We start from the raw sequence: 26251 nt of genomic DNA, 5'->3' as shown, positions 1-26251 counted from the left end.
AGTGGAAAGTCTCAAGGAGAGTTATCCATCCCGAAAACCTACAAGGCAGCCTTGCAATTTCTGCCCATCGATCTGTTTGTCTGCTTCTAGCACTGCTGCCCCACTACATTATTTAGTGAGTCATTAAGCAACTGTGATTATCTCTCAAAGAAATATAATACTGGGGCCACATTCAGCAGTGGAGTAAGTTACATATGGGGTACAGACAGCATCCCATGTATTGTGCAATTTCAGTCTCAGAATTTGCCATGGCATTTATACCTTGCCCTAGACTAATCATTTAAAATTTCACTCAGAAAAATGAAAAAGCTCTATCTTCAGGCAGACAGCCTGAAATATCCTACTCAGTGTTAATTCTGAAACCTACAGCTGCCAGCTTAAATAGTGCGTTTGTTAATTTCATTGCTGATTTTCTTCAAAGCAGAAATATTAATAAAATGTGTTTCTCTCACAAACAAATGCCTCCAGCAGGTAATAAGTTGTAGCTATGCCCTGCCAAAACCTGCCACTTTCCCCCATGGCAACTCTACAAAGCAGTCATTGAGGTGTCTATGCAAGAAACCGTGGCATATTGAAACCAGGTGTGAACCGTGTAAAATATATTGAATTCAATATCAGAGCATGTCCCACATGTTTTATTCATTTTCATATTTCATGTAATAAAAATCCTTTTTTAATGTAAGTGAAGCTACCATACAATTTCCAGTCTGCCACACCAGAGTGCCACAGAATTGAGGGACCTAAATGCAGAATTTAACTCCAGCTTGCTGCAGAGTGCCTGGGGTAAGTGGGTCAGAAAGTGGGTGTTAGTGGCAAAATAGAGTTGGGTGGACCAATCTGGCATCCATGGGTTGCACACAACTATAACTTCCACCCCCGTAGAAGGAATAGGGGGAGAGTAGTGAGAAGAGAGACAGTGAGGATGTAAGATTCTGAGCCTGATTCTCCACCGCCTTGTGCAGTCATTTATTTTCTTCCCACACATGCTATTGTAACAGCATTGTTCTTAAAGGAGTGGACTACCAGGCCTATTCTGAGGCAGGACCTGTTTAAGAACAGCTGCTTGGGCCTGGTATTGGGCATTATCAGCCTCAGCTGGGGAGGTGTCAGGTGAATGATGAGCAGCTGATATCTGCCCAGGCTGAGAGAGAGTGCTATAGAAAACAGGTTGCTTCTCAGGCAAATGGGCTATAGGCAACCTGGGGAAGAGCTGACAGGAGCATGGAGGCTTTGGCAAGGACATTCCTGGGTCAGGGAAAAGGTAGCTATTGGATTTATGTTGAACTGTTTGAAAGTTGTTGCTACAATCAACAGTAGCCTACAGAAAGGGCCTGAACAGATGCAGAGTGCGGCATTTAAACACTTCCTGGGGCTGATCGGGGACCCCACTGGCCTACAGCTCCTCTTGTGATTTTGTAGTGTTTTATGCCCTCTTACTGCTCAGTTTGGGGATGACCACGAGAAGCCAGGTGGCAGAGACTCAGCCCCGCTGTGCCCAGGGCTGGGTGTTACAGTGATGGTCACTCCAAGTCTCAGACTGCACTGACAACTTTGCCTCCTCTACCATATCCTCTCTCTTCAGCCCATTGACTGGGTAAGTTTCACTCATGCTGAACACCAGAGGCCCAGTTATGGTTTCAGCTTTACTACAGTAAATCTAGATAATGCCACTAAATTCAATGAGGGGACTCCAGATTTCCACCAGTGTAAATAAGAGCAGAATCTTTCCCCCAGTGAATGCCAAAGCAGTGCAAGTTATGCTGCTTTGCCATTGGCAGCATTCCCTTCTTCCCAGGCACTTGTGTGGGGAAGGGACAGCCTATCAGTTGGCCAATCCCCTCTGCTTCCCTCCCGCCTCAGTAGAGCTGCTCACCTAGGAACTGTACCCCAAAGTAACAGGCTTCTGTCAGCAGGGTCCAACGGATGACGACCTTCTCCGATGTGTACAGGGCATTCCACATGATAAGGGAGAGACCTGAGACAAGAACACATAGCAAAACTGCTTCACAGGCTGAGAGATGTTGCAGGTGAAAGGGGCAGCTCAGAGACACCACCACCCCCTGCCATGGGGAATCTCAGAAGTAACAACAACTAATTCATGAGGCTAACACTCATAGGCATGATACAGCTGTGCTGGTGGAACTGAGTAATCTACTGTGATGGCCCAAAGTTACAGAAGGGGTGCTGCAATGTATTTGGATGGACCCACCTTCCAGGCTTGACACTGCTAGAGTGCCCCAGCCTGGATCCTGTAACCAAGCTGGTCTCCTCTGCACTTAGATAACATGGTAATGCGTGCACTAGAAATACAAACACTCCAAACGTGGTGGGATGGAGAGGGGACCAGAGCAACTCATTGTGAACAAGCCCAGGGCCAGGGAGGCTGTTTACTGGGACATGGGTATTCATGGCATCCCAGTATGGAAGAACCACCTGCAGCTCTGTGCTTACTACCCCACGTGATTCACAAGCTGCCAAACTCCCTCTCCCAAAATCCAGATCCCAAATAGGCTTATTACTGGAGCCGGCCTTTTGCCTCTGAATCATGTTCATGCCTTTCCCAGAAAGCACCACTGTTCAGCAGCCCTGGTACAGAGAGTGTGAAGTCCTGTCCTGGCCTTATATTGGAGGAGACCAAGGGAAACCAGAGGCCAACAAAAGGGGAGCTGTATCACAGCGCTGGGGGTTTCCAAGAGCAGGCTATGTGTGCTGTGCTTCCATTCTGCACCACCAGGTGCTGCCACAGGCTAAGGAGAGGAGATGGGCAGCGGATAAGCAGAGAACAGGTTTTCCATATGTACCAGAACCCCTGATCCTGCTACCTACCAAGCACAGTACCCTTGGGTGATTCCTGCCACCATTAAAAGATAAGACCTTGCACGTGGACCCACTGTCATAAGCAGTCCCCTCTCTCCAGCCATCACTCCCTCTGTACAGTATCCTCAGCATCCCAGCGACAGATTCAAAGAGTGAGCAGACCTTGTGGGTCTGGTCTGTGCAAGTTTAGTGCTAGTGAAAGGCAGCAGGGCAAGCTTCTCCCCTCCCCACTATACACACCACTCTGGGAGTCTGACCTTCCACAAAACCAATTTATTTATTGTCATTCCCAAGAGAAATCTGCCAGCACTACATTTTCCTTAAGCCTCCCACCTTCAGCTCCTCCAACCTCCAGTTTTGCTGCCACCTCCTCCTCCCCACATGGCACTGAAAAAGGGCTGACTAGTGTTCTAATCTTTCCAGGCTCGCTAAAGCTGGAGGTTGCAGAACATGGAGCTGGGGGAGGCAGCCCTGCTTCCCCCAAAGATTCCAGCCTCAGAGGGACAAGGGAATTGCCACACTGGAACAGGCCAATGCCTTGCCTAGCCCAGTACTCCCATGTTCTGCATCAAAGCTAGATGGGCCATCTAGCCTTGTGTCCCCCGCCCCCTCCTGCTGAACCAGTTCCCATCAATGGCCCTTCCAGTCTAGTATTCCATTTCTGGCAGCTTGCAATCTCCTCCCCTCACCTGGTGCAATACAATGTTAGAGACAGTATGGAGGGAGGGGGGGGGTCTTGATCCTACAGCTAGGAGGGAGATGGACCTTTCTGCAAAAAAAAAAAAAAACCCACCAAACCCAAACTACTTGAAGGGGCATTTACCCTGACATTGCCTAGCTCTGTCCTAACCCAGTCTGAGGTTAGGTCTGGAACAGAGCTTTCCTTCCTCCTCCCCATTAGGATTCTTCATTCAGAGCTTCTCAACATCTTCCCTGTTAGTCCCACAGACTGAATCTCTAAGCTCAGTCTCAGCATTACTTACTGAGGAGAGCTCCTCCGTACAGCCTGATGGGAGTCTTGCTGTTGACGGATTCTTCTTCAAAGACGGCATCATAGAGCTGATCAGGGAAAGTGAGAGCCTAAAAGGAGTGGGAAGGAGACCAAGGGAATCTCAGTTGCTCTGCATGAGATTGGGTCACTTGAAGATGATAAAAGTAGAAGAGCAGCAGCTCCCCTGGGTGCTCCATGTGTTTTGGGTCACTTTGTGTGTGTGTGGGGGGGGGGGGGGGGATTAGAGAGGAATAGCGTCCAGGATCTCCTCTGTGACTGAGACCCCTGCTGCCAACTGTGGTTTTATGAACCTGCTACTAGAGGCTGGGACTCGGGTGTTAGGAACAACCTGTCAGGGAAGCTGTTGGTAAAACCCATTGCAGAGAGACAGCTGATCACAGGCCAGGAAGAGAAAGTGGCAGCAGCTTTTGGAAGGTAGTGATGACAGAATAATGTATAGGGCCATGGAGATTGCTAGGTCATGACTGCACATTGGCAGCCCCGGGTTGGGCTCTTTCTGGGAATGGTTCTCCCACTTACCATGACGGCGACCCCAGAAAATATGATGGCAGAGACAAACTGCCAGACCCTGCATGGGAAGAAACACAAATCAGAGGCACAGAGATTCCCCACACCCTCACTCTTCCATCTGCCCTAGCAGAGTGGCCCCAGGTATATCCCAGAAGACACCCCCACCCAGGATATCAGGGAAAAGGGAATTCAGTTTGTGATCCTTTCTTTATGTGGATGGAGAGACTGTCTTTGAGTAGAAGCAGTCAGTATGGAATACAGAACCACCAAAGGGATTTCCTGGCTAGCTGGAACACAATCAGTTTGGGGCATCTGACCGAGGAAGCCTTATGTACAAGTCAGCTGGGCATTTGGGGCCTGATTGATTTCAGTGGTGCACAATGGAGCAGGGACAGGTCTCCTTTGGGCATCAGTGCATAGGTTAATGAGCTGGGGTATTGCACATTCAGTTTTTCTCCTTTCAAACCACTCTTCTAGGCTTGTCTATAGTCACAAGGTTTGATTTAGTAGCCAATAAGGGCTGGGAACCCAATTGGACATTCCCATCAGCTACAGACCAACCTAGAACCCCAGCACACCCAGCTCACCCCCAAACTCATCAGCTCATACAGCCCCACTATTTCCCTTTACTCACTCAAGATTCCACCCTGACCCATTTGGCAAACCTTTCCTACAAGACTCTGCACTTCTGCTTGTAGCCAACAGGCTGCATAGTCTCCCAAGTCCTTGTAGTCCCTTAGCTTGTGTGTCTTTGAAGGAAACTTGCTCACAGCTACCTAAAAAAGTCTCTACAGCTTTAAAAAACCCACAATCTTCTCATAACAGAGGCCCCAGCACACCTTGGGACACAAATTAGACTCAGCTCATCCAGTCCACACCTGGGACACTGGCAGTATACAACTCTGTCGTGTGACAGCATTCCCAGGTCCAAAGCCAGCCCCAGAGGTTTCTCACCCCATGAGTCTCTCCCAGCACTGGCTCAGCAACTGCTCAAAAGGCAGGGTTTGCCCCCTTGTATTGAAGAGGTACTATATCCACATCTCAGAGATAACCACTGAGGCAGAGACCTAACATAAGAGCCCAGATGTTTAATGCCAGGGGCTCTGTTCTATAACACAGGGAAGACCCTCTTAGCCAACATACAAGAGTGTGAATCCTCACTCGACCCCCCCATCCTCACCCCAATTACACAGATGAGTGACACCTATGCCCAGATCCTCAAAGGAATTTAGGTGCCTACCTCCTCTTGATTTCAATGGAAGTTAGATGCCTAGGTACTTTGGAGGATCTGCACTGCATAGGTGATTGATACCTCCATATCACCACATAGAATACAACTGGGACAGGCCCATCAAAGAGATAGGGATGTCACCATGCCTCACACATGTGAGAGCCTCGCTACACAAGTGAGAAATCTGCTGTGCATACTGCAGAAGTGTAATTCTACCTACCCAACCCGCACAGGGGACACAACCCACCCATTGGCAAAGGGGAAATCATCCAGTAAACCCTCTACTGCACAAGAGACATCCACACACATACAGCATGGGTGAGGCACCTGTCCATGTTCAGGGTCATCCTGGGAGTGCCTGTACAGCCACCTGGGCTCAGCCCATCAGCACAGGTGCCCTGTTATAAAAAGTGTCTGCCTCCCTGACCATTGGATTGACCAGTAGTCCCAAGTGTGCCCTTCTGTGGCTAGCAAGGCTAAGGAGGATACAAGGCTGCAAATGGGAGTGGGAAGAAGGCAGCAGCCCATGTAAATATTTAGGCCCAAGACCCTTAATGTCATCAACCTCATCCCAGCTGTACAGCCTGAGTGCTCAGACTCCCCATGGAAACTTACCTGAGCCCCAAGGGTTCCCGCACAGCAAATTTTATTTCATTGCCCAGGACTTGACTGATCTGAAATTCAAATGAGAACACATGGTGTCTGAACAGCCTATCCCCAAGTTCCTGCAAACAATCTCTTTCAGCCTGAGGAGAGGACACACATCCAACCCTACGGGGGGAAATCTTATCTCTGGGTGGAATCTCTTCTCCCTCATCTAGATCTGTTGGCCCCCTTTGGCAAGTTCCCAAAAGGTCATTATTTGGAGCCCCACCCTCTAAGGAAACTCCCTCCCTCCTCCTCTCATTGGAATGAGGTGCAAGCTCTCTTTCCCCCCGCGCCCATGGAGATCTCCTCCTATGGGTGGGAGGGAGCAGCTGTCTGTTTACACAGATAGTGGCTGCTGGCTGTGGAGAAATATGCATGGGGCCATGATTCTCTAATATGTCCATTCTGTAGATGGATTCCTCCACTAGTAACAGACCCCCTCATGGATCCCATTCCCCTTGAAGTGTTCTATTCTGTAGACCACCAGGAAGCATCCTGTGACCACAGTTTAAGAGCCACTCGTCTAGGGGTACCCACAACCAGGTATAAGGTATGGGGAGATGTACACCCTTAGGAATTATGGATTAATGCAGGCAGACAAGACCCCATCCCTTCCCCCCACATTATCTCTATTCCCTCTGATTTCACAGCTTCACACTATCAGACTCTGCCTAACCCAATAAAATAACATTATCTATGTCCCAGGCAGGATAGGAGCATAGCTGAGTGCAGAATGCCAGCCATGTTTGCCTGCACAGTTACCAAGGTGCCTCCATCTCACTCAAGGCTCCTCAGTCTTTTCCATACCATGCTGACCAAATTCCACCACTCACAAGCACACATCCTCAGATACATTCAAGAGCCCAATGGGCCAGTTCCTATGAATTTCAAATGGGGTATCCTGACAATGGGGATGGCTGGTTTATGGGGTACTCCCAAACACCTGAGAAGCCAGTAGAAGTAAATGAGCACCAGCAGGAGACTGGAAGCAGGAAATGGGAGCAGAAGAGAGGCTGGTTACAGGTTGCCTAGTGTATCTCAGATGTGAGGCATTTAGTCCCTTCCACTCTCCTGGGGATATCAAACTGTCTCCGCTCTAGTGGGGATCCTGTTCGCAGGCAACCATTTAAAAACAGTTAGAATAAATGCATGTCTCCATAGAGCCAAAGGTCACATTTCCCAAAGGGGATCTGTCAGATTGGTATCATCAGGCCAACTGGCATGGCTCCAGGGCCTGAAGCAGAGGAGGGAGCCAAAGTTCAGTAGTTTTAGGTCAACAGATGTGGGGGGAGGAGAAAGCAAACCCAAAAGGTTTCCATCTTGTTCCAGAGCTGATCGGGAGCCCAGCAAGGGATCATTTAGGAGATTAAAGGAGAACCACAGCAGAAAGGCCTCCCTGTAAGCAACACAAGGCAACAGCAAAGGGGCACTATGCAGAGGAAAGAGAGACCTTTACCAAGCAAATGAGAACAAAGGTGACACAGGCAGCCCTGAGTAGCTTCCTTCCTGTCTCCAGCCAGCATTGTCAGCTGGGGAGGAAAAAACAGCTTTGTGTTCCATTCGGTGTCATTTCCTGCATGTAGGGAAAGGCATGGGGGAGGCCCTCAGGGCCAGAGAGAGCTACTTACAGCTGAGACAAGTTTAGGCAAGTACTCCTTCCCCACCCTCAAGGGCCAGACTAGTCCCAGGTGGTGTTCAGGGACAACTCTCAGCAGGATAACAACGTTCCCAGGGAAGACTAGGCCGAGGTGGCCTTCCAGAAGAGCACAAGGCAGTTATCTGGATCTGGGGTGTTTTTTTTTTTATATAAACAAAACCACAAGACTCCATTCATCCATTTGCAACCCAATCCTCCATGGGCACCAGGAGCGTCTTCTAAATAATCGCACCAATTTCTGAGGTATCTGCATCAGATTATGCAGAGTGGATTGACTGGCTGTGCTGTGTGCATAAAGCACAAGCTCAAAGTCACCTAATGGGTGCCCTCACAATAAAATTCCAGCAGTGGTTTAATAGTTTAAAGACAGTGTTCATATCCATTAATGTGAAAGCAGTTTACAGCCAGCCTTAGCACATCAGAAGAGCATTGTGCACGGTGCTTAAATTGCTGCTTTATTCTTGCCATGATAACGCATCTCCATGATTTGTAGAAGTCTGAGGAAAACAACAGCCGCCGCATTCTCCGGCAAAGGGGTTCTAGAAATTAAAGTAGAGGTGGAAGGGGCTCAGAGTGAGAGATCAGTGATCCCTTCCCATTATAGTGCAGCTGGCTGTCAGATATCAAGTCTCAATTAGCATTTTAGGCACATCTCACCCCCTGGTCAGGACTTTTTCCTTTTACATGCATAGATCTGTTTTCAGCCCCAGACAAACTTAATTACACATCTCTGCGCTGGACATAGACTGTTTTTTGTAAATACCCAATTCCAAGGGATCTTTTCCCGTACAGGTTCCCACCCAAGGAAGTGTTGCCATTCTGCCTCAAGCATTGACAAATGCCCATTTCCTTCCTTGCTATGTCTCACAATGATTCCAAAATACATACTTTGAAATCAACTAGCAAAATTAGAATCAGGAACTGGCTTTGATGGGCTGCGTGAGTCAATCCAATTCAGCTCTTCCAAAACAGAGGGTCATTTGTGAAGTTCAGAGCTGGGCTGAACTGTGAACACCGCCAAAGGTTTGGGTGTGTTTGTATCTGGGGTTTGATTTACACCTGCCTCTCACATTAATGAGCCTCAACTGAGCAAGTCTCGACGAATATGACCAACTGGACAGGCCTTCCCTAGCCCCAACATTTTGAAAGTGATTTAGATAAAGGATCCAGGTAGAATTAGAAGTGGACAATGATCTACTGAAAGTGACCTGATACTGTAGGTCTTTTTCATCTCTAACTCCTAAGACTATGGGCAGATACTCGACCACAACTAAGTCCCCTTTGTGCAGCTCCAGTGACACTCCTAAAGGGGCAAGTTGGGGGTTCTTCTAATGGAGGGGAAGCTCCTAGTGATATAAAGTTACCCCACGCCCCTTGACTTCCCCTCCATGTATGGGGCATTCCAGGGCAGGCCTAGAAAGTGACAGAGGTGAGAAGGGGTGGGCAATGGAGTACTGCTCTGTCAATCCTGGACCAATGTTATGAGCCCTAGGGGGACCATTCCTGTGGCTGCTCTGACTTATGTTGGGCTGATTCAGACCCATATGGCCCTGCTATCGGGGAGGTATCTTAAAGCCACCTGTGTCTCCCACACTCAGCATGAGCTCAACTGAGGATCAAGCCCCATGACTAATTCCTTCAAGCAACTGTCAATCCCTGCTCTTCAGTGTCTTGCAGTCTCTAGCATTTGCAATTCCCTGTCAAAAGCTTCTATGTTATTGCTCTTACACAGGCACTGCTGACTATGGAGAAGTCTTGTTTCTGTATCTCTGTATGAGCAATACAACGTGCGTGTGTGTTCGCATGAGAGAGAGAGAGAGAGAGAGAGAGGGTGACAGACAAAAAGAAAGATGAAGCTCTGTGTGTATCAGCATGGGGGGGGGGAAGAGAGAAATGGATGGATGTTTGTGTCTGATTGTGTTCTCAAAGAGAATATAAACCGCCCACAAAAGTTATGTATATTCCCAAATTTATCAAGCATCATCTCTAATAAGGTGATAATAGCAGATTGAAACTCCAGGCCCTGCCGCCCCCAGAGGCATGGCAGTTCCACCCACGGCTGCGATTCTGCTCTAAGCCACACCAGATGTAGCTGCAGCTCAGTTGCAAAGCACTTCCTGAAGGGCTTACTGCACCAAAGGACAGTGAAAGATTCAAATGGTCACCGAGTCACTCACTCACTCACCCACCCACCCTCTCACTGCATGTGGGTTCCAGGGATTATGATGTTGCAAAGATAATATGCTATGGTGATTTGGGTGATGGGCTATTCTAAATCTTGCAGCTAAGCAGATACTAGGATTTCAGGGATCCCAGCCTAGGTTTTAAATCTGTCCTCTGCCTTTCAACATCTCTATTTCCCCCTCTCTCTTGCCCAGAGCACATTTTCCCATTTCCCCTCCCCTATACACACACTTCTGTTGTCTTCCTCTTTTCTGCCCTCTTCATGTATTTTACTCCCCTCCCCTCTCCACCCCCCAATCACATTTCAGGTTGCTTCATTGATATGCTGTTATTTTACATTCACAAAAGTTTTTAGAAATAGGCATCCCTTCTGCCTAGTCCCTTTCCACGGGACACGGACCAAGCCCCACTATCCAAACCAATCTTCCTCTCAGCTCAACTTGCATTGGCTAAAGAGGTCTGAGCCTCAGAGTCCAAATCCCAATCCAGAATTTTGGTTTGGCCCATCCTGGAGACAGGCCCAAGCTGCATGGTTCACATTGGAATTTCCCCAAAGTTTAGGGTGTGTTTGGATGTGGGGGATTTTGCTTTGGGTTCCTTCCTACTACTTGTTTTTAATCTCAGGCAAGGGAAGAGAGCTGTCAGCGGAGCCTCATCCCATTATTTATCTGGTCTTTGCTATTTCTTGGTTTTTTGACCACTCCTCTGCAATGAAAGGTCTCTTTAGTAACCTTTTCATTTAGCTGCATGCCACAAGAGATTCCTGATGCAGAGCATCTCCCAACTTCTGATCTCCACAGGTCTCCCTGCAAGTCTTTATTACAGACCATTGCAAACATCTATCCTACCCCAAAGAACATGGGGTTCAGAGATGGTTGCCAAGTTGTTCCCCTACTGCCCTTTCCTCTTTCCCTTTCCCATCAACAACAGTTTGGCTCAAGTAAAAACTGCATGTTTGAGCCCCCTGCACTGCCTGGAACCAGTTTTCCCTTCTTTGTGCCGAGATGTCAATGAGGGGCACAATGGGAGAGGGCAGTGCAAGTTCCCCAGTTCTCACTCTCCTCAGGGACACCCAATGTCTGACCCATTGTAAGAGGCCCTTTCAATCCTCCTTTTCCCTGCTGTGAGGCAGACAACATTCCCCCCCCCCCTCCCCGCTGTCTCCCTGTTTAGGACCATCCAAGTTCCTCACCCCATACACCCAGAATAATGTTATGGTATCACAGTGCATGGAGGTGGTTCTTACCTTAGACCTATGAACTTCTCCATCATCATCTTCCCCTCCAACTCCCAAGATCTTCCTTGTCTTGAGTCGGCTCACCAGGTCCGTCTGGCTATGCTTCTTCATTAGAGGTGGGGGTTGCTTGGTCGCCATGGTGACTCACGAGCAGTTGCTGGCTTTGGAAGAAACTGAAAGGACAGAAGTCAAAAGTGCTGACAAGGAGCATCTCTCATGGGATTGGACCCCTTATGAGGGACTAAGCATCCTCCCATTAAAGGGGCTAGAGACACTTAGCAGGATTGGGCCGAAAATTAGTTGGGTGTCCTCCGTGGAGGAGAGTGTGGCATTGCTGTTCTCATGATAGGTCAGGCTAGATTTGTCCACAGCTGGACAGAGGAGTCTTAGTTCATTTTGAAACCAACGAGGAGCATTTCTACCTATGTTACCTCCATACCCATTTGAAAGAAAGCACCAGAGCTCAAAGAAAGGGAGGTTCTGTGGCTTTAACGTAGTTACTTTAGGGCTGGTGTCAGTGCCAGCCTGACAGTCTTGGGGACTGATGCCCCAGAACAAGTCAAGTACAGGCAGCAACACTGCAAACTGGCTTCCCCTCTAATTCCCTGACCAAGAGCAACTCCTTCTAGAACCCAAGGAAGTTCCATCACCATGATCCATTCACTTGTTGGCCTCTCTGCCGTGTCTGTGTGCAAGGAGCACCACATGGCCCATTGTGTGAGTAGTTTTTTAAAAAATGTGGATACATGTCCCCACAGGAACAGAGACCCATTTCACACTGGTAACCTCCAGGGAGCTGTCCATTAAGGAGTTCCAGACAAGAGAGCATTAGCAGCCGCATCCCTCCCCCCGCCCCGAGTTCCCTTCCTTTCTAACTGCATCAAAGACCCGAGGAAATTCTGTCCACAGAGAATAAATTCTACATTTTGAGTTTCCTCAGAAGCCACAAAAGTGGCTCAAAACCATAGAAGAAACCTGCAGCATAAACATGCTTTTCATGGCTTCTCCAATTAAACCTCTGCTCCATGTGCTTTTATCTTCCTAATTATAGTGGGTGGAAGAGCTTTGTTATCAGCTGGGAGCCTGTCTTCTCTCCAGATGACAGAAGAAGGGGGAGCCCAGCCAATCCAAAACCTTCCCTTGGGCAAGCTGGTACTAAGTGCTCTTAAAGAGAGGCTGCCTGCTGCTTCACTCATCTGACCCCTCTGGACTGATCATGAATAGACCACATTAACAATGTCCTGGGTATATCAGTCTCCTCTGAGATCTCACCATGAGGGCTGATGGCATAAATGAAGGACTATCTTTCTGTGATTTCTGAGGGGATCCCAGTGAGAGAATCTGTAAAGAGGATGGTAATGCAGAAGGCAGGGGTGCCTGAGCTTTGTTCAAGTGTCCATGGGGAGATGTGACAGACAGCTCTGGCTATGTGAGAGACCCTAGGACTTCACTTAACTTGCATCAAAGAAAGCAGATTTCAGCTACCCTCATCTTTAACAGACATGCAAGGTAAAGACTATGGGGGCTAGAGGTCCCAGGATGCAGTGCTCCATCTGGATCTGTGTAGCACTGCATGCTGGGATGGATGGTATCTTCTAGCTTTTTCCTCTATATTAAAAATGAGGACAGCCCTGAATTTCATAGAAAAACTACAGGGGTCCATTTGGCCTGTGAGCCTCACTTAGTCCATCCTGATATAAAGTGATGTCTGAAGCAGACTGCAATCAGGAGTTTAGCATCTTATCACAACATTTCCCAACCTACAGGACATTAAATTACTCTAGGGGAGCAGTTGGGTGTGATGAAAGCTGTGCGGCCCCATTTATTTACTTGCAGCATGGGGTATGGGGCAAATGGCAAGTAGCTTCTTGACAGCCATTCACCTTCCCTTCCTGCTTCTGCAGTGGGTCCTAATGCAGCCCATCCTTGGGAGCAACTCATGTGTAAGGGCCACTGTCCACCAATCTTCTCTTTCTTTGGCTGAACTGAGTCCCACAGCAGCACTCCCATAAAGCACTAGAGACGTAAGCCCCCCCAAAAAAGACCAACACACACACACACACCCCCAAGACTGGGAGAAAAAGTTACACACACGGCAAGAGCTGCTCCAGCTGAAAATTGCTTGGCACCTTCTCAGATCAGACAGACCCTATCTTACTTTCCTTCAGTCCCTCTTGGCTTGGTCTAAAAACAATTTTTTTTCTGAGCAGGCATGGGACTCTAATCTGGCAAGTCCCTCGCTCAGGCCAGATTTTCCCATAGCGGTTCCATGCAAGTGGAATCTGTGCTAGGGTATGTCTACACTGCAGCTGGGAGGTATGGTTCCCAGAGTGGGTAGACAGACATGCTAGCCTGAGCACAGCTAGCATGCTAAAAACAGCAGTGTGGCTATGCAGGCACAGGTGTCAGCTCAGACTAGCCACCCAGCTACATACCCAGGGGGTCAGGTGGGTTTAGACTCTGTGACAGCTTGGGCTAGCTGGCAACCACACTGCTCTTTTAAGTGTGTTAGCTTCAGCAAAGCTCGTGTCTGTCTACCCCTATTGGGACCTGTTGTGGAGACATAACCCTAGCGTCAAAAGGGGACAGGGCTCGGGATGAAATGTGTTAGCTGAGGGAAGCTATTCTGGTGTCCGGTGTGGAGAAAGCACTTCATTTGTTTTCACTGCATGCTATGCACAGAGTAAGCATTCACAGGGTAAGTTAGCACTGTAACATGGTCATGCTATCGCAGGTTGTCAAGCCCTACAACCGCACTGGTGCCATATCTGGCCATGACAAGCAGTATACAGCACCACAGTTCACTGGGCTGCTCCATGCTTTACAGATTTAAAGGGGTTTGCTCGGTTCAGCCCAAAGCTGCACCAAGATTCAGGTACCTGCATACGGCCAGGTGGCTGTACAAGGATGCATGAGTTTGTTAGTGGCCACTGAGCTGTTTTACTCATCTCCAGTGTTTGAACCTAGAGAAACTGACCTGCAAGCAGGAAGCTGAGCAAAGGTAGATTGATAGCCCCTGGACTGGAAGTGGACTTATGGAAGGGATTGGAGGACCATCATATGTCTTGATTGTTGCAATTGTCAGTGTCACCTCAGGGGAGCAGTACACACTAACGGCTACCTGGGGGTCTGCCCTAGAGCTCCGCAGTTACCTTGCCATATAGCACTGCTGGCATAGAGACGTGGGAACGCAGAGCATGTTAAGGGGAAACTCATGGCTGAGCCTGAGCTAAGCGTGTAGTGAAGAAAAGCCATCAGCTGAATAGTGTTCTCTAGCAGGGCCTATGCTGGTGTCAGAACAAGAGCTGACACTGTTGCTCTGGTCTCACAATTCTCTAAGGCCTGGTCCACACTAAAAAGGGGGTTCAAATTAGGGTACGCAAATTCAGCTACGTGAATAGCGTAGCTGAATTCGAAGTACCCTAATTCGAACTACTCACCCGTCCAGACGCAGCGGGGTCGAACTCCGCGGCTCCAAGGTCGACTCTGCCACTGCTGTTTGCAGTGGTGGAGTACCGGAGTCGACCGCGGCGCTTCCGGAGTTCGAACTATCGCGTCTAGATCAGACGCGATAGTTCGAACTCCGAGAAGTCGAACTCACCGCGTCGACCCGGACGGTAAGTGTGGACTAGCCCTAAGATTGCCAACTATTTCCATGACACAAACCCACAGGGACAAATGTCATGGCTGACTCCTGTACTCAAAGGAATTAGTGAAATGGCTCTGACCAGACTCTTAGAATTCTTTCCATCTAAACAGTTCTGCTGTTTATTTTCTTGCAAAATAAGTGTCTGGAAAAGTACAACCCAAGGTTTGAGTTGTTGACTTGAGTCCAGCTCCCTTCTATCATCCTTGGAAATAGCTGCAGTACAGCCAACTGCAGCTGCCAGAACCTAGAGAGATTTAGCCAGTGAGGAGATGGATATGGGAATAAGGATGCAGCCCCTTTTCCACACTGGAGCACAAGCCAGGCAGGTTAAAGCTAGAGACTAGGGAAGCAGTTTGGAGTAATTAACTCAAATTTTGCCCCCATATCAGATGCAAAAATTTCCACACAAAATCTGAACTAAATCTGTGCCCAAAACTTGAGCTGATCCCAAACCTTCAAGTCTGACCCCAAACTAGTCCCCCAAAAAAATCAAAACCAAGGCTCCAAAAAGCTTGGCAAACATTTTTATTGTTCCCTCCCCCACACAATTTCTGCTACCTCTCTACTTCCTGGCTGGACATTGAAGCACAAGTAATAGTTTGCTCCCATGGATTTCCAAGTTGGCTGGAATCAGGAAGCACCTGAGATTCCATTGGAAAGCCTGTTATCATGCTAGTCCTCTTTTCTGATCAAAGGCACTTGGCTCAGGCTAAAAGTGTCTGGGCTGTCAGATGCTTCTCTTGCCCAAGGGGAATCTCAGGGCTGTTCATTCAGTGATGGATGAAATGAGGCAGGGAGAGAAAGCAAGAGACTGACTGAGAAAGTCAAGACTCAGGGTTGTGGCTGGCTAGTGAAGAACAACCACACAAGGACTGGCTCAGTCTGAAGTGTTCCGTGTTACTGGGGCTAAAGCCTGAATCTTCACTTGACTTCTCCCTGAAACCTTCCCTCATAGTACTTGTCTGACAAGGCCAAACTGCCTCCTGGAAGGAAGAATGAGGCAATGGTTTATTGAGGATGGGCTGGATGCCAGAATCTCTGGCACTGACTAATTAATGGCTGTTAACATTAATGTTAAGTGCCTAATTCCAGCTCCCCAAAGCAAAGGGAATTCAAAGTTGTGGTTTCCGCTCTGGGCCCTGTTGCCCTTAGCATATGGCTAGGAATAGCAGAGAAAAGGGTTGTGCAGAGCTCTATGGCCCAGCCTCTCAGACTGAGTATTGCTCTCCTCTGCAGAAGCAGTGCTGCACATTTAGCTGCAGGCATGGAACATGCATCTCCTTCAATATTTGCTGAGGTGGGAGGAGAAAAGTGGGGAAACTTGCTAAGAGACAATCTGCCACAAGGAGCGGAATTGATCCTAAGTAGCAGCATCCCCTGGCTTCCAAACTGGGGCTCATTGGTTGTAGTGGGGGAAAGGGATACACGGCTTGGGAGATTCACTCCACACAGCATTTCACCATACCACACTGGGGATAGAGCACAGAGAAATAATGCTGATCCTGCCTCCTGCTCTATCCCTCTTTCAGGCCAGAGGATTCTGGTTTGTAATTCCACACACACACTTTTTTTTAAAGTAAAGTAAGGGAGGATATTTGTTGCCTCCTGGGGGTAACAGACGAGTCAGAGGTCAGGAGCGGCTCCAGGCCCCAGCACGCCAAGCACGTGCTTGGGGCGGCAAGCCGCGGGGGGCGCTCTGCCGGCGCCGCGAGGGCGGCAGGCAGGCTGCCTTCGGTGGCTTGCCTGCGGAGGGTCTGCTGGTCCCGCGGCTTCGGACCCTCTGCAGGCACACCTGCGGGAGGTCCTCCGAAGCTGCGGGACCAGCAGACCCTCCGCAGGCAAGCCACTGAAGGCAGCCTGCCTGCCGTGCTTGGAGCGGCAAAATGCCTAGAGCCGCCCCTGGCAGGGGTAGGACTACAATGGCTCAGGGGACTGAACATGTGATACGGAGCCTTTTCTCTCTCTCTCTAGAGCACCAGTTCCACTCTGACCAAAGGCCAATTATGATCAAAATTCACTCCCATCTGATGGCTGGTCAATGGCCTCCGTGAAATGAGTTGCTGGGTCTCAGTCCAATTCTTAGTGGAGGTTTGCTCACATCACCATTAGTATTACCCTGAGGCTGCTCTAAGGTATGCCAGGGACTGGCCAAATGCCAAGACAACACTAGAGTGCACAGGTGGAATGTAAAGGTACTTCAGGCCAGTTGTGTGCCTAGACGCCAACCCAAACACACCGCTTTGGTCCTGTGCCTCATGATCCTTATCTGGAAAAAGTGGAAAAAAAAATCCCACCTCCCAGAGGTGATGTGAGGATGTGTGTGTGCGCGTGTGTCAGTCTCACACACACACTGCAACAGCTGCTCCAATTGAAGATTGCTTAGCACCTTCTCAGATCAGATGGCAAGAACACTCTCCCCCCTCCCCCCCACACACACGTGGGGTGTGGAGGAATGAGCGGGGGGGGGCGAATGGCAATGCCAGCCCCATCATGGGGGGAAGGCAGGGCTCCAGTGAGCAGCGACACCAGCCCCATGCAGGGATGGGGGGAATGCTTCGATGAGCAGCTTGGGCCAGCCCCACACTGTGTCCTGTTTTCCCTTTGGGAAAGATGGTCACCCTAGTCTAATGCTACCCCTGCACCCCTCTTGCCTGCTCTACTCCTTCCTCCCAGCCTAACTGCCCCTTCCAGCACTCACTCAGCTGAGCTTTGGAACGGAAGAGGCAAAGCTATTAGGAAGGAGAATGAAGCTTGAATGTGTGAGGGTCTTGGAAGCCAAATCTGTACTCAGACCGCACAGGCTTGGAGGGTGCATATTGAATGATGTAGAGATGAGAAGTGCCAAATTGACAGCTGAAGTCCTCTGTTTAGCCACAGAACAGGTACACATCAGGCAGCAGCAGGACAAACTTCCCCCTTAAACTCCAAACACAGACAGAGACAGTCTATCTCCCTCCCCCTCTACCCCCAGCCATTACCGGGAAGGCACAATTCTAGGAATGAGAGGGACATTGAGTCTCCAAGGCACATTCAGCCTTGACCTAATGAAACCATCAAGTACTGAGGTAACGCCAGGACATCTGGGACCTCCTTGATCCTGCTACATTGCCTTGATGTCCCTTTGTCTCAGCAGCATGTCCAAGTCAGTTCCAAAGTCCCCCTCTCCCTCTGCATGAGCCCACCACATCTCCCAGAGCTCATTCATAACCCTATTAGAAAGGCTGCAGAGCTTCCTATGCCCCATTATCCCACAAGACCCGCACAGTAACACCTCCCCAGCGTTACCCATGTATCTCATAACATTTCCACTAAGGGCTACAATGACGACATGAAATGCATTTGAGCCAGAGTCTCTGGAGGAGCATTATTAATCCACCTTGTCCCCAATATGGACATTTCTCCTACCTGGCATACCCGGGCTGGGCAAAACAAGATTTTTATCTGGCTCTGGTGTTGGCAAATCAGCATGGGGAATCTCAACACAGTGAGCATCCCATTAGAAAAGGCTGCCTGGGAACTTCTGCACGCTCACTACGTGCTTTTATAAAGCACTTGACAAATATTAGCTAGTTAATCCTCAGCGCAGCGGAGAACTGACTTATCAGCAGTCACCAAGTTGTCAGATGGTTGCTCAGTGGCCTCTGTGAAATGAGCTTGACAGTCTCAGTCTGATTCCTAGGGGACAGGTTTCTCTGTCCCAAGGAGCACTAACTGGTCCCCTTGTTGACAGTCTCAGTGAAGGGGTCAGGAGCTGAATGGGCCATGAGTCTGAACTCTGTTCTCTCAGTGCTCGAGATGGCCCTTCTCCAGTGTGGTATTTCCATTTGATACACTTCATAGATTCTAGGGCTGGAAGGGACCTCGAGAGGTCATCGAGTCCAGTCCCTGCCCTCATGGCAGAACCAAATACTGTCTAGACTATCCCGGATAGACATTTATCTAACCTGCTCTTAAGTATCTCCAGAGATGGAGATTCCACAACCTCTCTAGGCAATTTATTCCAGTGTTTAGCCACCCTGACAGCTAAGAACTTTTTCCTAATGTCCAACCGAACCTCCCTTGCTGCAGTTTAAGCCCATTGCTTCTTGTTCTAGCCTTAGAGGCTAAGGTGAACAAGTTTTCTCCCTCCTCCTTACAACACCCTTTTAGATACCTGAAAACTGCTATCATATCCCCTCTCAGTCTTCTCTTTTCCAAACTAAACAAACCCAATTCTTTCAGCCTTCCTTCATAGGTCATGTTCTCAAGACCTTTAATCATTCTTGTTGCTCTTCTCTGGACCCTCTCCAATTTCTCCACATCTTTCTTGAAATGCAGTGCCCAAAACTGGACACAATACTCCAGTTGAGGCCTAACCAGCGCAGAGTAGAGCGGAAGAATGACTTCTCGTGTCTTGGTCACAACACACTTGTTAATGCATCCCAGATTCATGTTTGCTTTTTTTGCAACAGCATCACACTGTTGACTCATATTTAGCTTGTAGTCCACTATAACCCCTAGATCCCTTTCTGCCATACTCCTTCCTAGACAGTCTCTTCCCATTCTGTATGTGTGAAACTGATTGCTCCACTTAGGATGGAAAACTTTGCATCTTTGTTAAACTTCATCCTGTTTACCTCAGACCATTTCTCCAGTTTGTCCAGATCATTTTGAATTATGACCCTATCCTCCAAAGCAGTTGTAATCCCTCCCAGAAACTTAATAAGCGTACTTTCTAGGCCAATATCAAAGTCACTGATGAAGATATTGAACAGAGCCGGTCCCAAAACAGACCCCTGCAGAACCCCACTTGTTATACCTTTCCAGCAGGATTGGAAACCATTAATATTCTCTTTCAAAGATTCCGCAATGGGCACACTTCTGGTACCTGGATACCATGATGATGGGCAGATTAGACCGATCGATGAGATAACTGAGAGACAGATCTGTCACAAACCTGTTGGAATTAGTATTTCAGAACTACAGGCTATGTGATAATTTCTTTTTTATTGTGATTTACTGTCTTGGGGCTTGGCTACACTTACAAATTTGCAGCGCTGCAGCAGGGTGTGAAAACACACCCTCTGCAGCGCTGCAAATAGCGGCGCTACAAAGCGCCAGTGTAGTCAAAGCCCCAGCGCTGGGAGCCGCGCTCCCAGCGCTGTCCGTTATTCCCCACAGGGAGGTGGAGTACGGACAGCGCTGTGAGAGCTTTCTCCCAGCGCTGGTGCTTTGACTACACTTACACTTCAAAGCGCTGCCGCGGCAGCGCTTTGAAGTGTAAGTGTAGCCAAAGCTTTAGAGGTACTCCCAGGTCCTTCATCAGGCATCAGCCTCAACACACCTAAGTCAACTGCCTACCATCTCTATACAAAGAAAGCTACCATAGGGCATTCCCTCTCATGGGGAGGGAACATGGATGGTGATATAGAGATTTCCTCAATCTGTAATGAAGATGTGCAAGGTAGATTCTCCCAAATGGTGCACAGCACCTGTATTATACCTGGCTCGCATAAATGGGACTAATGCCCACAGCTTTTCTTTTGCTGCCTCTTCTTGTAAGGCCTCACAGACAGTAATTCACTTGTCCAGCTCCTCCGCTGCCTTTCCCAGGCTCTGGCTGTCCCTTCTCTAGTGTACAGCAACCATGGGAATGGCCACGTTTAGGGCAGGTTGCTCCACACACTGAAGGCTAATCAGCATGGCTATGCTGGCTTCAAAAGGGACCGACAGGGCTTGGAAGCAAGGGGTGACCAAAGGTAAGTTTGGGAGAGAGGTGCAGGATTAGGGTTTATTATACTCTACAATACATCTTGTTATTAAAGAGGAAAGGGGATAGATCACTTGATAACGGTCCTGATCTGTTCATTCCCTCTGAAGCACCTGGCATTGGCCCCGGTCAGAAAAATGGATACTGGCCTGACCCACTGTGGCTGTTCTTATCATTAAAAAGATTTTAGGCCACAGCAAACATGTGTCCTGTATTTGTATGTTCCCCCCATATTACTTGAGTGCCTCACAGTCGTTCGTGTATTTACCCTCACAGCACCCCTAGGAGATAGCACTTCCCTATTATATCATTGCCTCAGTTCCCTGACTGTAAAAAGAGACTACATGCCTTTCCCACACTCACAGGAAGTGGATCTGGGTCTCCTAAACCCCAGGCTAATGCCTTAACCACCATCTCTCTAGCATGGCAATCCACTGGAGATGCCAGAGAAACAGTCAGTCCCAAATCCCCACTCTGATTTGAACTAACCCCTCTCCCTGGTTTCTTTGGCTGTGTCTTTACTGCAAAAAAAGGTTTGTTGCAGGTGGGGGAGAGGCGCGGGGGGGAGAGGTTGGTTTTACAGTGGGATGGCTAATGTAGGCTGGCGATTCCACCTTAAAATCCTAGTGGAGACAAGGCCTGGGTTGTTTTTACCAGAAGGTAGTGAGGTGAACTCAGCACTCTACTTCTGCCTAGTTTACATAGCAGTGAAATTACAGGGCCGTGTCACCACTAAGTTACAGTGGGATAGCCAATCTGCATTAGTTATCCTGGGGTAGAGCAGCACCTTTTTTTAGGAAAACCTTAAGTGACAATTTAAATATGTTGCAGTGGATGGGACAGAGATCTGAGCTGAGGTTTCCCTCCTGTCTATTGATCTGTTGATTGCTCTGCCTTCAGCAGACCAAGCCAGAGTATCACTTACTATGCACCCCCACAGGGTGGCCCAGTTGCAGCACATGGAACACCACACTGTGGACAGTTACGTAGCTGTTCCTGGGATTCATGCTTTCTGAACTGCATACCCTGGCTAAGGGGGGGCCACTCTTTCCAAGCTGTCTCTGCAGGTGTGCATGTCCCAGATAGGGTGCCCAGACAGCAAGTGTGAAAAATCAGGACGGGGGTGGGGGGTAATAGGAGCCTATATAAGAAAGACCCAAAAATCGGGACTGTCCCTATAAAATCAGGACATCTGGTCACCCTAGTCCCAGAGGTCCAGAGAAATGAAATCAGATCCAGTTTGAACAGGACTAACCTTTAGGGGTGGGGAAAATAATTAACTCTCAATCATTACGGGACTCTATAGTGTGACTGCAGTGGTAGTACAGGATCAGTCTGCAATTCACATACAGTAAGAACTGGACACAGCATTCCTCTCCTGTAACACAGGCGGGGCATATGGCATTCTTCTCCCACAGTGACAACAGGCCTTTGAATGGAGGAAGGAGCCCACATGATACTGTCAAGAATCTCTCATGCCAGAGAGTCAAGGTGGGTGAGGTAATGTCTTTTATTGGACCAACTTCTGTTGGTGAGGGAGGCACTTTCCAGCTACACAGAGCTCTTCTTCAGGCCCTGCCAGAATGTCATTCCCTACAGTGATGTAGGCCAGGGTTCTCAAAACTTCACTGCACCACAACCCCCTTTGACAACAAAAATTACTATATGACCCCAGGAGGAGGGAACAAAGCTGAAGCCGGAGCCCTGCCACACCGGGCCGCAGCTCAAGGGGCTTCAACCCTGGGTGGGAGGAGTCTGTAGCCTGAGCCCCACCACCCAGGGTGGAAGGCCTTGGGCTCTGGTAGGTGGTGGGGCTTGGACTTCAGCTTCAGCCCCGGGAAGTGGGCCTCAGGCTTTGGCCCCGGACCCTAGCAAGTCCGACACCAGCCCTGGCAACCCCATTAAACAGGATTATGACCCACTTTGGGGACCTGACCCACAGTTTAAGAAGCGCTGGTGTAGGCAGTACTGTGTACAATGGGTGACTCACAGGGAGAGAACTGGAGTGGTTTGTGCCTCTCCTAAGAGCACACTGGAAGAAGCTGCTAGTTAAATCCCAACAAGGAGGGTGATGGGTCTTCATTCTTTGGCATCCTTTGTAAGAGGAAGCGCCTCTTAAGGCACAATCTGGTGGGCATCAAGTCAAACTTACTTTGTGCTGCTTGAGCCCCAATGAAACAGCTAGCATGGCGCCCTATTTTTGTCAGGTAAGCACTAGAGGATCTGTATAAACTAGGGACGGTCATCTCTCCAGGAAGCTTTAGAAAAATAAAACACAAGGTGCTTCTCCTCACTTCTGAAGTCACCTCTCCTCTCCCCTTACACCCTGCTTTCCATGCAGCCTCCTAGCTATGATTTCAGCCAGCACTCAACACCAGAACACACTGTTCCCTGCACAACTTGCGCTCTCATCTAACATCCCTTCTCCCCCACGCCCTCCATGTACCACCCATGCTCCCATGGATCCTTTGCTCCTTTCACTCCCCACAGAGTCTTTCCTGCGGGCATGCTCCCCAGTGGAGCTACATGGTCATTTGCACATGTCATCGCTTTATAATTTGCTGCAAAAAATCCCCTACGGGAGGAAAGCAGCAGAGAAAATGAATGCATCATCATTGCTATTATTAGCAAAGCCAGTGCACACTCCCATCTCCTTAGAAAAAGGACAGGGAACTTTGCAGAGACAGTGCTGTAGTGAGGTTGCCCTAATTTGCACGCTTGTTGCCAGGGGCCTTCGGAGGTGCAAAATTGCTGGGGCACAGAACCACCCAAACTACTCCCCCTCCTGGCATTCTTCCTGCACGGGGGGAGGGGGAGCTCCTATGGGGCCATAGCCCAGGCATGTATTGCCTTGGGTCTCCCTCCAAACAGCTGGGGGGGGGGGCAGGAAGGAAGAGAAGAGAAAGAGGAGGGAAGGAAAGTGAAAGCAGCTAGAGGAATGGGGTTAGGGCTGGGGAACAAGATAAGGCCAAGAACACTGCAGAAGTGGAAGGGACATAGGATATTCCCCCTATCTACACATCTCTAGCTGACATCAATTTCAGGCTGTGAAAGGGTTTTGAGAGAGACAAATTCAATTTTAAAAAAAGCCATGGGAAGGAATTTCCCCACAGAATAAAAATCCCCAACAGTCTGTCCTGGCACTTACGGGAAAAGATTGCCAAAGCCCCAGGTTCAGGGAGTCACCTCTTTTTCCCCCTCTGGAGGGGAAGCTATTTGATCTCAATGTTATTGCTTGCTTGCCTGTTTGTAGTCTTGCTCCCTTAGCTCCAAGCTGGATATTTTAAATCCATTTTCCTTGTTGCAGCAGCTGGGAGATGTGTCCTGGCTCAGGGATTTTATCTTCCCAGGGTTTCAGCTTTCTTATGAGGGGAGCCAAGAAGTTTCCTTCTGATTCTTTCTTACACTTAGCGTGAAAAACTTTTCAACTTCTGATTTTTCTTTTCCAAAAAGGTGTTAAGTTTCCCCAATACGAGTTAAAAAGCTGTCAGTTTTATTAGTGTCCTTAAATATGAGTTATAATTAAAACATAGCACCCACGCTGCTACATGGCTGATAATTGCCACCTGCAATGATGTGACAAGCTTTCCAAAGATAGGAAAGGCATCTGTGTCCTATCCTGAACAAACACTTTGTTGCATCTTATATCAGCTTTGCTGACCATGCTGTGTCATAGGTTGCACGTGCTCTGCCACATACACACATGCCGTCACATAACACATGCTGTCAGACTTTTCATACAGTTTAGTCAGTGTACACATTTTGCCACATCTTACTCATGCTGACATACACCATGACACATTGTTAATGCTCAATCACGCCTGACAATATACATGCACATGCTTGTACATGCAATCACATACACCATACATGCTCTGCCACAGTAACTTGCTTTTCAGAAAGATTGCCTGAATGCTCCTTGCTACAGTTGAGTGTTTTAACTGTTTATATAAAGTATACAAGATGCAGTCTGCCAATTCAGTGGCTCCAATTTCTAAGCATTATTTTCATAAGACTCTCAATTCCCTTCCATTTCTTCCACTAATAAAAATGGTACCTCTTAGCACCGAGCCCACTGCAGCAATCCATCAGCAAGGAACTACTGTAGATCTGATGAGTCAAACTGCATTGCCAGTTTCAAAGTAGCTCTAGAATCTGGAGCATCACTTTAATAATTGATTGGACTGCCATGCCAAACAGCACAGGGATAACTGCTTCTCTTGATCCATCAGGCTTGGACTGGGAACTCATACATGGACTGTAAGTCTCCAGAGTTGCTAACAGATGATGATAGAGAGAGACAGGTGGGATACAAGCTTCCCTCATGCAAAAATGCATTTAAAATGTACTTCTCTCCAGATATACTGAGTGGTAATTAGATGACTCAGGTGTCATTAGCAGAATGCTCTAAGCAACAGTGTTCCCCAGGGCACTAGGGAGGGGAGGAAGAGGGAAGAAAATAATGGAATTTTCACTGCACATGCTCTTCTCCTTTAAGAGCACTGAAAGGGTATGGGATGTGTTCCTCTTTCATTTGTTTCCCACCTAGCCCTGCTGTGTGTTCCTAGAGTACATTCCTGGAATCTTAATAGAAATCTCCTGCAGGACAGGTTATGTGTTAAGTACACCACACATTTCTTACAGGATAAGAAGAATTTTAAAGGGGCCAGGACTGTAATCCATCAAAATTCACTGAGAGGGTCCTTTCAGTTCTGCAGAAGAATCTAATATTGTCCAACATTTTGTCTTCTCACTTGAGGGAATACATAGGGTCAAATTCAAAGGAATAGTAGGGCAAGATACCCATCACAGGTATCTTAAAGGAGAGCTGGGCTCAGCCTCACCTGTGATAGATCAGCTACACTCCCACCCTCCCAAACTGATCCTGACCAGCTGAGCATTAGATCGTGTGGGTCAATTATTGGGTGCAGCTGGGAAGAAGTTGGGTGATGTCCCTAAAAGGCTGGGAGAACTGACTGGCCTTGAAAGGAGAGAAGAGGAAGCAGGCAGAGATACAGTTTAGGGGAAGGATGCCTAGGAAGAAGCCCTGAGGGTCAGTAGGCTGGGAGGCAGGGCTCTGTAGAAAATAGGGAAGAATTCTGCAGATAACTGAGCCCAGGAAGGGTAGTAGAGTTTGTTTCCTTGTTTTGGACTTTGGGAGAGAGAAACCTAAGAAGAGCCCAGGTGAGCTGGAAGACCTTGTGTTTGTTACCTTTAACTCATCTAAAAACAATGATGTCAAACATTAGTTTTACCACCTTCTAGCATACCCAATGAGCAACATGGCTGGAAGACCAAGTCACCCTTCCTGACCACTAAGGCTTGAAGGTGGAATGGGGTGCAATTGCTACAGTAGCAGGTCTTGCCATGAGAGGATGATTCCAGAATGGGGAGTCCTGTCACAATAACCTTTTAAAAAATTCTATAGAAAGTCTGAAACAGGGTATTAACAGCTATTGTATTGTAGCTGTTCGCATCATTATTGGAAAAGGTTGAGAACTCATTTTACAGTTGGTAGCCTCAAACCTCATTTACTTTTGCCTTCTGTGACCTGAAA

At 48.4% G+C, this 26251-nt stretch overlaps 1 protein-coding gene across 1 annotated transcript in view; it reads right to left on the bottom strand.

Moving 5' to 3' along the window:
* Window positions 1-26251, bottom strand: part of TP53I11 (tumor protein p53 inducible protein 11) — a 46452-nt gene that overhangs the window by 4701 nt on the left and 15500 nt on the right. The window contains exons 2-6 of the mRNA XM_045014990.1: window positions 11306-11469; window positions 6186-6244; window positions 4349-4397; window positions 3801-3897; window positions 1874-1975 (exon numbers count right to left, since the gene is read on the bottom strand). Of these exons, the coding sequence (XP_044870925.1) occupies window positions 1874-1975; window positions 3801-3897; window positions 4349-4397; window positions 6186-6244; window positions 11306-11434 (436 nt within the window). The 5' untranslated portion in view covers window positions 11435-11469. The remainder of the gene's footprint in view (window positions 1-1873; window positions 1976-3800; window positions 3898-4348; window positions 4398-6185; window positions 6245-11305; window positions 11470-26251) is intronic.

This window comes from Mauremys mutica, chromosome 4 (assembly GCF_020497125.1).
Source record: "Mauremys mutica isolate MM-2020 ecotype Southern chromosome 4, ASM2049712v1, whole genome shotgun sequence".
NCBI classification, from domain to species: Eukaryota; Metazoa; Chordata; order Testudines; family Geoemydidae; genus Mauremys; species Mauremys mutica.
This window is presented reverse-complemented; position numbering and strand designations above follow the sequence as displayed.